The following is a 14,661-nucleotide window of genomic DNA, read 5'->3' as shown; positions in this document are numbered from 1 at the left end:
TGCTCTCTCCTTACAATCTACAAAGATTGTATATTTATCGTGTGTTTCATCATAAGTAGTTCTGGATTTTTATTTTTTGAAGGATATTTAAGGAACCGGATTCGACCCTCTATAATTTGAAGGATAACTTTTTTTTGACTATACTTCTGCATGACTCATGCTGTAAGAGATGCTTTTCTCGAAGTGACCTTCACAGCTGGAGGGGCAATACATTTAACTTCTACAAAGCGCATTTTTATTTTCTCCTTTTTTTGTGCTCTGTAAAGTTTAGAAACGGACATCCTGAATATATGAGCAGCACGTGCTCCTGTGTGAATGCAAGCGGTGCACGTGATACATGACCACAACATCCGGGAGGTTTCTTTCTGACAAGATCGTCTGGCTCGTTTATTTCATTTATAAAACTCAAGGCGGCGACAATGTAGGTGTAATGAAGTTTATAAATCCATTTTGCTAACAAAACGATCTTTATAAAATAGCACACGAATATTTGGAACTTTTCTCTAGTCAGTTAGGAATATGCAAATATTTTCAAATATTATTGTTTCTTAAATAATATAATCCTTTTGGAAAGTGTGACTTTTTTTTTTTTATTTCTAATTAGGAGACTTATGGATATATCCTGTCTCTTGATTTATTATGCTGCGCCATCTGGAATTTTATAACCGCAATATAAATAAGCGAAGTGCACAAAAAAATACACACTTAGTCAATTTAATCACAATGAAAACAGTTTTGTTGTTATGGTTACAACAATTATAAATGTAATTATATTCTCTGATGTAAAATTTGAGCGGACAGTGGACAAGGTTCATTCCACTCCTACAATAAAGAAAACGTTGTTTTGAGATTAAGGTTAGGCCTATACTTTTAGCGGTAACTTTAGTTATATAACTGTTGTTAAAAATTAATAAAAAGTTATTTTTAAAAGATTTAATTAGTCCCAGTGTCAAATAGTCCTTTCTATAAAGAAAATGATTTTTTTTTTAAGTTCCTCTATAAAGATCCTCTATAAAGAAGTGTAGTTACTTCTTCTCTCTCTCTCTCTCTCTCTCTCTCTCTCTCTCTCTCTCTCTCTCTCTGTGAGTTTTTAGACCTAAAACAGCTTAATCGGATTACACAATCATCATAAAATTAAAAGGCGAATATATTGGAAATACCTTATTTTCTGGACTCATCCACGTTTTAGAAGGCAAATTTTGGGAAAAAAATGTTTTATTGGATATATCTGAAACACAAATTCATAAGCGAACAAAATTTCAATATAAAACGAACTTTTATTCGTCGTAAATGCCAAAAATTCATAGTTACTACTATACTCGTCCTTACCGGTGTCATGGTCTGAATTTTTACTTTCTTCAAAAAGTAAAACATTGTCATTGCCATCAAGGACATTGCATGTCTGTAAAATTGTTGGTCACTTCTTTCATCCTGTTGGTGTAAAATCGTGATTTAGTTTCCTCCATTTGTTTGGTGGAGGAAACTAAACCCTAGGCATGAATGCTTTACAGGATTTGTCAGTTGACAAGTCCAATAGTTGTAATCGGCAACGTAGCTGTCGTCTTTGTTGCCCCTGATATGAATTGGTCACACACTAAAAGGGCAAGCTCTTTTAGGTCGTTTACTGGACGTTTTGACTATATTTTATTAATTAACGCTGAGAAAGATATTCGTATCTCAGTAGTACATCCATCAAAGGCCGCCGTAGCCTAGTGGTCAGGTGCGCGGGTGCATAAGTACACGTGCCTTGAATGACCGGGGTTCAAGCACCGTGACTATTGAATACGGTGCTGTTTCTTGTAATCTGTCTATCCTGTGAACTCCTCTGACCGTTTGGTTGTCCCAGAGTATAAAAAGAAAATTTATTTATTTATTATATTTTAATATAACTCGGTGGCACACAAACTGTAGTCAGCAGACAATTCTGTGGGAATCCGCGAAATGACAGAAAGGCACCTGTTGTTGTAATTCCGGGAGGTAAATTTCTGAGACTTTTTTTTTTTTTTTTACTAGCGTTTATGGAATCCAAGATATACTAATGTATACAGATGGAGAGATTTCTAACTGTATATTTTAAATTACACCATTTCAAAATCGAAGCCAAATTTCGAAGTTTGCTGGAAATATTTTTTTTTTTTGTCCATTACATTTTTTTTTTTTTTTTTTTTTTAATGAGAAGAGTGAAACAAAATGATATTTTAATTATCGGATCTGCCGATAAATAAAAAATCAAAAGAGGTCCGCGTTCCTGAGCTTGCGTGACCCAAACTAGCTTACTCTTTGGACGGTAGTTTCCAAATACGAAACTAATTTGAGAGCAACTATTAGTGATAATTTTGAAGATGGTCATAAACATTTCAGATATTCCAGGTAATTTTCTCTATCTATATTAGCTGATCGATTAATCCATATTTTTTTTATTTAAACTACATTTTATACTGCATACAGAACTCTAACTAGAATTTTATTTAAAGATTTATTGATGAAATATTTATCAAATATTGATTACAGATATATTGATTTTGCTCATAAGGCTTTCTGGGTACATGCGCTTCCACAACAGATGGAAATAATGTGATAACTCATTTGAACCTATTGAAAAACAACTGAAAGTATTTTAGAGGAGAAGAGGCTACATAGGTGGAGAGTTTGTAGCTAAATTAACTGTAAATTTAAATTAGTGAGCCCGAGTGTGAAAGAGTATTTACTAAATAACAAGTTTTTCTGTTTATTTTAATTTAGAAATCTTTCAGTTTCTGGTTCAGTAAATCCATTGATTGAAAAATTAATTTGAACGAAGTATCACTAACGTCCTTTCATTTGCGAGAGTATTGCGTTAAAAATATTACACATTTCCTTCAAATCAGCAAAGTCCCTTTTCATGCATTTTCACCATCTTTCAATACATACAATTTCCGAGCCGAATTTGATAATCTCAGGATGATCTGCATATGCCATCATTTCTTGATATTCTGTTGCACGTAGAATTTTTCTGATTCGTTTTATTTTTTCCACTTGGTTGAGCACCTTTCATCCTCTTCCATTTCATTCGTCGGTTCTGGAACCAGACTTTAACCTGCAAAAAGAATATGAGAAAAAGTCCTTAAAAATCTTTAAACTCACTTTCAATTTTTTATTTGTTTCATTTCCTCATAAAACCTTACAATTTTTAGGAAGAATAAATTTCAAAACTAAAGCAAAGTTTAGTATTACTTCGATCACTCGGGAGTATCCGGAGCCGAATTTAGGCCTAGACAACTAAGACTAATTCCCATGATTTGTAGGATCCACGGCAAGTTTTGTGGCAGTAATTAGATTATCATTTGAAGTTAGGCGTTTATAAAACCAAAGTACAACGGACATTGGATATTTTGTTTAGTCCAGGTCGCCGTAGCCGAGTGGTCATGCGTGCGGGTGCATAAGTACACATACCTTGAGTGACCCGGGTTCAAGCCCGTGACTTCTGAATACGGTGCTGTTTCTTGTATTCTCTCTATCTTGTGGACTCCTCTGACCGTAATCTCTTAACCAAAATTTTCAGGATCCTCTTAAATTCCGGACTGCAGCACATAAGCAAGAATTTTCTTTAGTAAGAACAAGTATTTATCCTCGGGCTTGGATCAGAGTAGTGCAAAAACTTTGGAAGGTGCATTATGGCCACAGAAGCCGATGTGCCAACAACTAAAAAAAAAAAAACAAAACAAGTATTTATTTAAAGAAAACCGCCAACATTTAAGAGTTGAGCCTGCAATAATTCATTTAAATCCTTTGTAAGCAGGTTTAAATTATGTAAAGAAAGCATTGCAAATATACGAACTGTGCTGTGATGCTAATTAATTATATATTATAATAAGATAATCATGTAGATTAGCTAATTTTTGCATTTAGCTAAGTATTTAAAAATGCAAATTAATGTTCATTTAATATGATTTTAACAGGAAAAAGTAGGCATAACGTGTTACAGGAGGTCATGATCATGACTGATGGGAGGAATTGTCACTGACAATTCACTTGTGAGTTACAGCCTTTTTCCTTGCACTTTTGGCAACATGTAAACATAATTTTCTCTAGCTGATGATGATGATTCTTTTCTGTGTGCTGTGGACAGGGACTGCGATGACCTTAAATTAAAATCTGGTGTACGATTAGGCAAGAATGAGTTCCTGAGAAAATGAATTTCAACCCTAGAGAAAATTTGAATATGGAGCTGGACAAAGACCCAAGTGTCTCATTATATGAGGCGATTTCTCCCGAGTCTGGCCCCAGAACTGGATTTTTCAGTATAGATTTCTCTGTTTCCACAGGAAGTAGTCTTACTTGTTTTCCAGGCGCGAAAATTGATGTTATGACGAATCAGCTTTCAGTTTTTCAGGTATTACAGGATGTATGGCATCTGTGTGGGCACTAATATCTTAAAACAAATAAACGTATGACTTGGCCAAATAGTATATGGTCATTCTGGAAAAATATTTCGAGAAGGGACAAAATATTCCTGTCTCTGTGGTTCTGCCCAGACATGTTAGGAGAAGATATACAGTATTATGAAAGCATTGTGGATTAACTCTAGACTTAAGAAAATTTATCTCATTGTTGCCTACCCTAATTAATAGAAGAAACTTTTTTTTGTGAAGATGCAATTTATTGGATAGGGAAGGTGCATGAATTTTTGCTAGTATCATCAAGTACATCTTAAGCCTAAGGGCTCAAGGAAAGTGCTAATTCCGGAAACAAAGGGAGTCGTTGGAATTGCGCAAAAGCTGATGGGCTCATTTCACCGACCTTTTATTACTTTATGCATGGAAAGAAACATTTAAGAAATTTTAAAACCACCAGCAGTCATATATCACCAGAAAAATTGTGTTTAAGTAACTTTAAGGGGATGCGTCAGGTGTAATATAGACGCAATATCATGAAATGGACAGTCTAAAAAGATTTCTCTGGTCAAAAGAAAAGATGAGGGCTTCAGTTTCATGAGAGGGGTCAAAGTCACACTTGCACCCTTCTTATGCGTGCTTTCACCGACCTGTTATTACTTTATGCACGGAAAGAAACATCGAAGAAATTTTAACACCACTAGCAGTCATATATCACCAGGAACGTGTTTAAGTACCTTTAACGGGATGCGTTTGGTGTGAAAACCCAAAGGACACAAAATTTAATTTTATCTATATATAGTAATAACTATTACAGGAGTATTATGAATAAATTAAACGAATTTGAGCTTTTGATTAAGCAGATATAATAGGACTAACAGCGAAATGATGTCATCCAGAGATAGGAGATGGAGATTTCATTAGAGTGAATAAATGCATCATGTTCAGGAGAGACGGAAAGAATCTAAGGAGATGGGAAGTCACGATTCTTATCAAAAGCTCTCTTAAAGCGATCAGACTGTGCCTATAATCCGATCAAGATGGATGCTGTTTCTTTGTGGCGCCAAATGACTTACGGTAAAGGAGAAATGATAGTCAGAGTATGTTACAGATCAAACGATTTTGAAGAATAGAACAAAACCCTATGTATGCATCTTGAATGGGCAGCCAACACTAATTGACTTCTTATGGACGACTTCAACCTGTTTCTTATAACTATCAGTCGTAGACTGACACTATGCCATGGAAGGAAAAAAATTTTGGTCAGCCGGGTGATTATTTATTTCAACATGTTAAAGAAAGTACGATCAACTCTAATACCCTCGATTTTTAGATGCAGTTTGGATCCTTAATTCTCAATGAGGATCCAAACTACATTTAAAATTTAAAAGTGCAGGAACAAATAGCAGGTAATAACGCAATATCATGAAATGGACAGTCTAAAAAGATTTCTCTAGTCAAAAGAAAAGATAAGGGCTTCAGTTTCATGAGAGGGGACTGTGCTCTGTGAACGAGAGAGAGAGAGAGAGAGAGAGAGAGAGAGAGAGAGAGAGAGAGAGAGAGAGAGCTCTATTTTGTTGGATACGAGTTCATTATGGGAAATATTCAAGGGATTTATCTTGGAACCTACAAATGCATTTATTTTTTCCAGTGTAGTTCTGCAAAAAAGAAAAAGATGTTTGAAGTGGGTGATAAGAGAGGTTAAGGTTTTAATTGAGCAAAATAAAAACCCATGGGACAGTTACGCGCTATCGCGAGACATTGATTTATATGAGTATTATAAACGTTTATGTCACAATACCACAGAGTGAGCTAGAGAGGGCGATAGCTGAATACGAGAAATCTATAACAAAGAAAGCTAAAAATGGAGACAAAGAGTTCTTTTATTATATGGATACAAAAAAGAAGAGGTTTATCAGATAGGCCCCTTATTCGTCGAAGCAGAAAGGTCATAGAAAAGTCCAATGGAAGCGGCACACAAGTTGAATAGTTAATCCGCGAATTACGGAATAAATCACGGAATAATCATTATACTGATTACCTATTTGGAAAACTGCGTAAGTCGCTTATAATAAATGAAGTAAAAATAAAACCTTGTAAAAATAAAACTTAAAATAGTTAATTTAACCCCGGGGGCTGACATCTGGTGAGTATGGGCTTGGCACACCTAGGGTCCTGAGCTGGATATCACCATTCTTCTCTTTCTTGGTGATTCCCTTCTACTTTTGACTCTCTCTCTCTCTCTCTCTCTCTCTCTCTCTCTCTCTCTCTCTCTCTCTCTCTCTCAGGGTAACTTGGGAATTTTTTTTTTCCTGGTGCAGCATAAGCCTCAGGCTTCCTTGCACCATATGGCTAATAATAATAATAATAATAATAATAATAATAAAATACAATTTATTGCATAAGAAACAAAAACAAAATTGGTCGTACCTGAAACAAAAATAAAATTCTGCCTAATCAAGCAATTCAAATCCTTTCTGAAAAATCAATACTTTGAGAATCAAACCATGTTATAAATAACAGTTCGCTTTTGCACCAGTTGATGGCATTCAAACTCAACACGAAGAAACAAATATTTAGGCCTGACATGGACCCATACAATTGAACGAAAGAAAAATCAGGGTACATACAGTTAAAATTTTCTGTTTATACTCCGGGACGACCAAACGGTCAGAGGAGTTCACAAGATAGACAGAATAAAAGAAACAGCGCCGTATTCAGTAGTCACGGGCTTGAACCCCGGTCACTCAAGGCACGTGTACTTATGCACCCGCGTGCCTGACCACTAGGCTACGGCGGCCCTTTTTTAAGGTGTATATTGCATGATTCAATGATATAGTTGTCAGATCCTTCGCCATATCTGAGGCCATCTCAGGACTTGAATATTAGACTGTGCACGACCTGGGCTGCCTGTGCCCAGCTCATTACAGCACTAGGCTCCCTATATGTAGTGGCCCTTTACAGCAGGCCAGGACAGGAAATTGAGACCACAATCAACTACCTGCGCCGTCTCCAAAACACTCTGCCGAATGAAAAAATAATTATAGGAGCGGATGTAAACTGTCGCTCTCCACTATGGCACAGCGTTACTGCCGACAGAAGAGGAACAACAAATGGGCAGCAACTCGAAAACTATCTGATAGGATCACAATTTGTTGTACTGAACCAACCGCACCATCTGCCAACATTCTGCAACACCCTCTGGGAGGCCACCATCGATATCACTCTAGCAACTAGGAACCTGGCGAACCACGTGACCGACTGGAGGGTGGAAGACGCTTGGACCACCTCGGACCATCGAGTCATCACCTGCAAAGTAACAAGAACGCTGCCAAGAACAACAACAAATATACAAACACCCCACAGATACGCAGTTGCCAAGGCAGATTGGCCCCAATACAAAGAGCTACTAACTACAGCGGTTAACAACAAACCTCCGTCCCTAGATCCACAGAATAATCCGAACGAACTGCAGAAGGCAATTACTAAATTGATGATAGATATCAGCAACCAAACTATCAGGAAGAAACAACCCCGACTGGGCGCAGTCCCCTGGTGGACCCGGGACATTGCCATGCTCCGGCGACAAATGAACAAGAGTAGGAAGGACTTCCAGAGGGCCCGAAGAACATGGCCAGCAAATGAGGTTGAAGCCCTGAGGCAAATATATAGACAAATAAGAAACCGGTACACTGACGCCATAAAGACAAGTAAAAGACGCTCTTGGGAGTCCTTGGTCTCCACAGCAGGGAACAATGACCCCTGGGGCATTGTCTACAAAGTAACAACCAATAGACTGCCTAGGGGGGAGGTGATTTCTACCACTAGGACTCGGCAGGGAGATCTCACCACAACCTGGGAGCAGTCGATGAATAACATACTCGACAGAATATATCAAAAACCAAATATGTTAACTATGCCAGGTCAGAAACAGACATGCTACAGAAACGATAACTACAGAAACCAGGCGATTGAGCCTCCCTTCACCCTGGATGAACTCAGCGTGGCCGCTAGTAGGGTCAGAAATAGAAAATGCCCGGGCCTCGATCTTATTGAGCCTGAAATACTGAAGAAAACCGTGGAATACAATCCGCACCTACTCCTAACACTATACAATAGATGCTTGGAAACAGGACATTTCCCAACTGCATGGAAAACAGCAAATTTAAAACTAATACTGAAAAATCCTACCAAAAATCCAGAATTTCCGGATTCATATCGACCCATCGCACTGCTCCCAGTGGCAAGCAAATTGTTTGAAAGATTACTCCATGTGAGAGTTATAAAACACTATGAAGCGGCAGGCCTACATGCCAGAAATCAGTATGGCTTCAGACCAGGATCCTCAACCGTGGACGCACTGGGAAACTTGCTAAGGATTTTCCAGGATTGTAGACGAAAGTATCTGCTGCTCATCTCTGTTGACTTTGCTGGGGCGTTTGATTCACTTTGGTGGCCAAGCGTCCTGGCAAGGTTGAGGGAGGCTGAGGTGCCTCTTAACCTCTACAAAGTAATCGAAAGCTATTTAACACAAAGAAGAGTGGAAATCAATGTACACTATCAAAAAATAACAAGAGAGGTGCACAGAGGATGTCCGCAGGGATCGGTGCTTGGGCCGCTTCTGTGGACAATGGTCCTCGATGAATTCCTGACTACGGACCTGGGTTCTGTGGCAGTACACGCCTTCGCGGACGACTTGACATTGACGGTAGAGGCGGACTCCAGGGCCCAATTGGAGACGCTGGCAAATCAGGCACTGCAGCGGCTGCAGCAATGGGCATCAAAGAACCAGCTGAAAATATCGTCAGACAAGACCTCATCGATCCTGCTAAAGGGGACTCTGCAACTACGACGACCCCCGCAAATTAAAATAAACAATGTAACAATCAAATTTGTGAGCCAACTGAAGTATCTGGGCGTTATCCTAGATAAAAACATGACGTTCCAGCCGCATCTGAAATACATCAGAAGAAAAATCAGAGGATACTCTGGACTGGTAACCAGAATCACAAGGAAAGATTGGGGACTCAAGAAAAAAGCACTGATGCTTTACTATAAAACAACCTTCCTGCCTGCAATCACCTATGCAGCAGCGGTTTGGTATCCAAAAACGACACTGGTAGTCAACAAAAGAACACTAGAAATGACCCAAAGGACCATACTGCTATCAACAACGCGCGCCTGCAGCACGGTAAGTACCCCAGCATTGCAGGTACTTGCTGGAGCGCTCCCTCTGGACCTGGAGGCAGTTCAGGCCGGGCTACTGTTTTTGCTGGCCAGGGAGTGGCCGCTACCCACCAAGGATACACGACTGACCCGGCGGGCAACCTAAAACACGAAAAAAATAGGCTACAGACCCACCTCCTAGATCTTTGGCAGAGAAGATGGACAGAGACTACAAAAGGCGAAGTAACAAAAAGATTTCTACCAGACCTCCAGAAAATATACCCAAAGCAGCCACCGTGGTACTTCCCAGGGTACCATATGACAACACTATTAACCGGACACGGACCCTACAAGGAGAAGCTGTTTGGCTTCCGACTCGTTGAGGACCCCAACTGCATATGTGGAGAAAGTGAAAGCTGGAGCCACATAGTCTATGATTGTCAACACTATGAAGACCTCAGAGGGCTACTAATAACAAGGTTAAGATACTTCCCAAAAGGACTGGAGCACCACTTCCTGGACACTGAGGATGAATATAGGGCACTCTCCCAGTATGCGCAAGACTTATTCACCAGGAGAAAAACACTAATAGCTATCTACAGCAACGTACACAGAGATTGACAAAAATCGGCGCCAAATGTGACAAAAAAACTGAAACCTTGCAGAGGACCAGTACTTGGAAAAGAAGAGTGCTGATCACACGGAAGAGAAAAGCAAGGACGGGGGAATGCAGCACAGACAGTAGAGAACAGACTAAACGCAGCACAGTTGCAAACAGCTTGATGGCGATCTGAAGAGGACACCCTCGCCCTCTTCACCTATTATTCCCACTTCCTTGGGGGGAGGGGACATTTTTTGTTCCTTCTCCTCCACCCCCAAACTTCTACTCTGGTGGGGCATGGGCATGCCCCACTGAAAACTGGGGCTATCTACTCTATTGGCCCCATATTTCTGTCTTTTCCCCCCAATCTTCGGTCTCCCTCCCCTCTCTACCTTCATCATAGCGAAAGCCCCACACGTCAAAAACTAAATATGATAAAATTACCTTACGCCCAAAACTCGGCCTAGCAAACCAAAGCGACATTACCCCAGCGCAGATTTTTTATTTACTTATATATTTATTTTTATTATTTTTTTTTTTTTTTATTTATTTTTATTTTATTTTTTTATTTTATTTTATTTTTATTTTATTTTTTTTTTTTTTTTAAGGTCCTAGCCGCCGAAATCCCAGGAAATTAAGCGGCAGGACCTGCCAGAGTGAATCTACAGCTACTGGGTTCCTGGTCTGCCTCCACGGGGCGTAAGTGGGACAACGTTGGGCCTCAATAGGGGTCCAACGGCTAAATGACCAGATGAACAACGGTACAGAACACAACACATGAACAATTCCCACACACTTTTAAATCTCTGGCATTTCCCAGTGAACTGGTTCACCACAATGAAAGCAACGCGGAGATGGGGGAAACCCCTGGTGCCGTAAGACAACAACACACACTTACACTTACACTAATATTAGATGATGTGGTAGCTAAATAGTAGTTCACAAAACTCGCTCACTATCTTCAAAGCAATCTTCTTTTCAGTGCTTGAGAAATCATACTATGGCGATACTATACGTATGATCATAATTTTACAAAGTATTAGTATCTAACCAAGCTCATTTCTAAAATCCTTGCTGCCTCCAAAGTCGATGACATTGTGTCAAATGACTCATAGACTTCGAAGCTGCTAACTTTAAAAGTTAGGTTTCATGCCTTAAGTGAATCAATAGGAAGATCCCGAAAACCGTTTTAAAACTTTACAATGCTCTTTAAATCGACTTAAACGAATCACTGATTTATTCAATGACAGGAACCCTTGCAGATACTTTCGTTAAGATTTTAGAACACAATTTTAGGGCAAGGAAGAAACAGTGACCATTCTTTATTTAAAAAATGAGAATGTTCCGCCTTTTAATTTCGTTCACGGTCATGTTGTTCTTCAAATAGTGTTACCTACATTTCACACAATGTTCCTCTGCGCATACAGTAGTGTGGTTAAAATCACAGTCCTCCATACACCGGCTGGAAGAGGCGCGGTTCGAATCCCGTCAATGGTGTGAAGAACTTTGATGGCCTTTTTTCACTCTATGGATGATTTAATCGATCTCGGGGTTTTTCGTCCAGCAAAATATGCAAACCAACTAAAGAATACGTTCAATTTACAGACAAACACATGGGTAGATGAGGCAATTCTCGGCTATTATGAAAGTTGTTTTAAAACAATTTGCCCAAAAAAACCTTGAGTTGAATGAAACTAAAAAAAAAAAACTAATCTCAATTTTTAAATGAACTTGAGTAAAATCTTTTCGAATAAATTAACTTGCAGACTCAATCATTTATGTATCAAAGACAAAAAAGATATAAAAGCTATTTATTTGTTGTATTATTATTATTATTTTTTAGTACAATTACTTTTTATTTGTACGCATTACTAGTTAATTGCTGTCAAAGGTGGGACATTTTCCTGATATCGAAATAAATAATTTCTTCAAATTTAGTAGCTTTTAAAATTCAGGAATAAATACTTAGCAATATTACTACTTATTACCCTTTAATTATGAGTCAGTGTTTCTCTCCTTGCCACATGACAGTGAAGTTATCCGTTGATCTGGAATATTGCTGGTGGTGACGCCATTTTTCCTTCCTAATGATCTTGAAGCTACCCAAGTTACAGCGTTGTATCCGCTTTTGACTTTCAGATATGGCAGTTATGTAACAGTCTTAATTATAAGCACCACGTATTCATAATTTAAAGTGAAGTTTCTCAGCTTAAATTTGGTTCTTCAGTTTTTTTTCTCTTATTGATCTTCAAGAAATCTTTCACTAAAATGTCATTTATCGAAAAATGACATGAGAAAGCTCAGAAAATTAGAAATATTTATTCAATATGTCGCAGGGTCACCTATTGGCCGAATTACAGCCCGTACGCGTCGTGGTATAGGCACACGACTACCAGATCCCAGATTCTTCAACTCTACCCTGCATAGTTCAGTAGTAAATTTTTCTTTGCCTAAATTGAATTTTACAGTCATTTGCTGCACACTAGACCTTATGTCCTGACATCCAATTTTGGGTTGTGTTGTTTGTGTTCAGTGATCGGCCTCTTTGCGCCTTACTGGTTACCATCTCTGTCTCGTGGAGGCTGGTAATCTACTATCACTGTTCAAGGAAACTTTGATGTTCCTAATAAAAAAAGCAAATTATTTATTAGGGTCACCTGTAATTGATTACATATACCCATGTGGTTTGTGTTGGTAAATTGCGTGTGTTCTCTGGTCGATTTGCCTGTTTTGCTGGAAGAAAAACCCCAGTTTCTGGGGGGGGGGAGGGGAGTAAACCTTACTACACACTAGACCTGAGACCGACTAACTCAGCCACGGAGTGAAAAAAGCCATTAAAGTTCCTCGCGTCATCGACGGGATACAAACCCAGGACGGTGACATTACCACTGTGCTATCCGCGCAGACTGAAGTTTCTAATAAGGCCATCTCCACTGAAATATCCCTCGGTGACAGCCGTTCTTGAGATCGGCCTTTCCAAACGCGTAGCAGACGGCACGATAAATCGCCGTCTACCACTCATTTGGAAAGATCTACTTTCAATTCCACTCGATAGCCTGAAGGAATTTCTGAAGGCCTCTTCAATGGAGGCTGTAGCTTGCTGATCACAGAAGGAGGGTATAGGGTTTGTCTCCTGAGTTATTCTGGATTTCTCATCCTGTAAATCATCATGCAAATCGGCCCACGAGCACACACTTCTACGGAAATAATACACTTACAGCTATGAGCGCACGCTTGGGAGCCATAAATATCAAAATTTCATTATTTTTGTTATATTCGTAGTTACATTTCAGTCATTTATCACTGACTGGTGTAACTGTTGGTCGAAGTTGACAATTCCCGCAGATAGAACACTTGAAGTAATGAGAGGATAAAAGCACTAAATTGTAGAGCATACAACAGAGTATATAATTTTCTGGTGAACAGCGATCAGAAAACTTATTAGTAGCGATGGGCATAATTGAGTAGTCATACTCAATTATTTCGATAATAGAAAATTATTTGATTATTTTGACTATTTCGACTATAACTAAACATTTGACTATTTCGACTATAACTAAACATTCGATTATTCCGACTGTAACTAAACATCCGATTATTATTATTATTATTATTATTATTATTATTATTATTATTATTGTTGCTCTTATATTATTTCTCCCTGATTGGGGGATTCCACTCCGTGACGGGTACTGCTACCAAGTACACAGGGTGGTTGTAATGTCTGGTGAGTCAGTGTTGGTAGAAGAAATCACTGACTATCCTACAGGTGTTCAGGATAGCGACTTTTTGGAGTTCCTTGTAGGTGTTCTCTGGGAGATATATTGCTGCTAGGCTGCTATGTAGAGTCTTTGGTACCATACCGGTGGTTGACACGATGATCGGGATGGTCGATACTTCTTGCATATGCCACATCTCCTTGACCTCATGTCTCAGGTTCGTGTACTTCCTAATTTTTTCCTCATGGATTTTCTGGACATTGCTAGTGTTGGGCACCGCTATGTCAATCAGATAGGTAGCCTTTTCCATCTTGTCCACAAGGGTTATGTCCAAGATGGTCTATTGTGCGGGATGGTCTTATCCGTTATTATGGTGCGGTCCCAGTGCAGCTTGTAGGTTCGGGTCTCTAGTACTGCCTGGGGTTCATACTTGTAGTATAGTACACTTTCTTTGGTCAACTGGTATTTCCTCGGTAGCTTCTGATGTATTATCCTTGCTACCTGGTCGTGTCTATGAATGTACTCAGTCTGGGTGATCACCTTGCACCCTGCGGTGATGTGTTGGATCGTTTCTGAGGCCAGGTGACATCGTCGACATGTGTCATCTGTCATTCCGGGCTCCTTTGCGATGTATTTTCTTATGTTTCTGGTGTTGATTACCTGGTCTTAGATGGCCAGCATGAATCCTTCAGTCTCGGGGAAGAGCGTCCCGCTTGTGAGCCATGCATTGGAAGCAATGTTATCGATGTGTCCTTGATGGAGGTCATTGTAGTGTCTGCCATGGAGTGTCTTCTTTCCCCAT

The 14,661-nt window shown here is 39.2% G+C and overlaps 2 protein-coding genes across 2 annotated transcripts in view; both read right to left on the bottom strand.

Moving 5' to 3' along the window:
- Positions 1-1,395, bottom strand: part of LOC150083627 (semaphorin-5A-like) — a 120,407-nt gene extending 119,012 nt beyond the window's left edge. The window contains exon 1 of the mRNA XM_090378545.1: positions 1,330-1,395. Within this exon, the coding sequence (XP_090234671.1) occupies positions 1,330-1,395 (66 nt within the window). The remainder of the gene's footprint in view (positions 1-1,329) is intronic.
- A 1,255-nt stretch (positions 1,396-2,650) lies between these two features.
- LOC150083626 (uncharacterized) overlaps positions 2,651-14,661 on the bottom strand; it is a 31,979-nt gene continuing 19,968 nt past the window's right edge. The window contains exon 3 of the mRNA XM_090377393.1: positions 2,651-3,076. Within this exon, the coding sequence (XP_090233519.1) occupies positions 2,936-3,076 (141 nt within the window). The 3' untranslated portion in view covers positions 2,651-2,935. The remainder of the gene's footprint in view (positions 3,077-14,661) is intronic.

This window comes from Mastigoproctus giganteus, chromosome 7 (assembly GCF_048544385.1).
Source record: "Mastigoproctus giganteus isolate SK-2022 chromosome 7, ASM4854438v1, whole genome shotgun sequence".
NCBI lineage: Eukaryota > Metazoa > Arthropoda > Arachnida > Uropygi > Thelyphonidae > Mastigoproctus > Mastigoproctus giganteus.
This window is presented reverse-complemented; position numbering and strand designations above follow the sequence as displayed.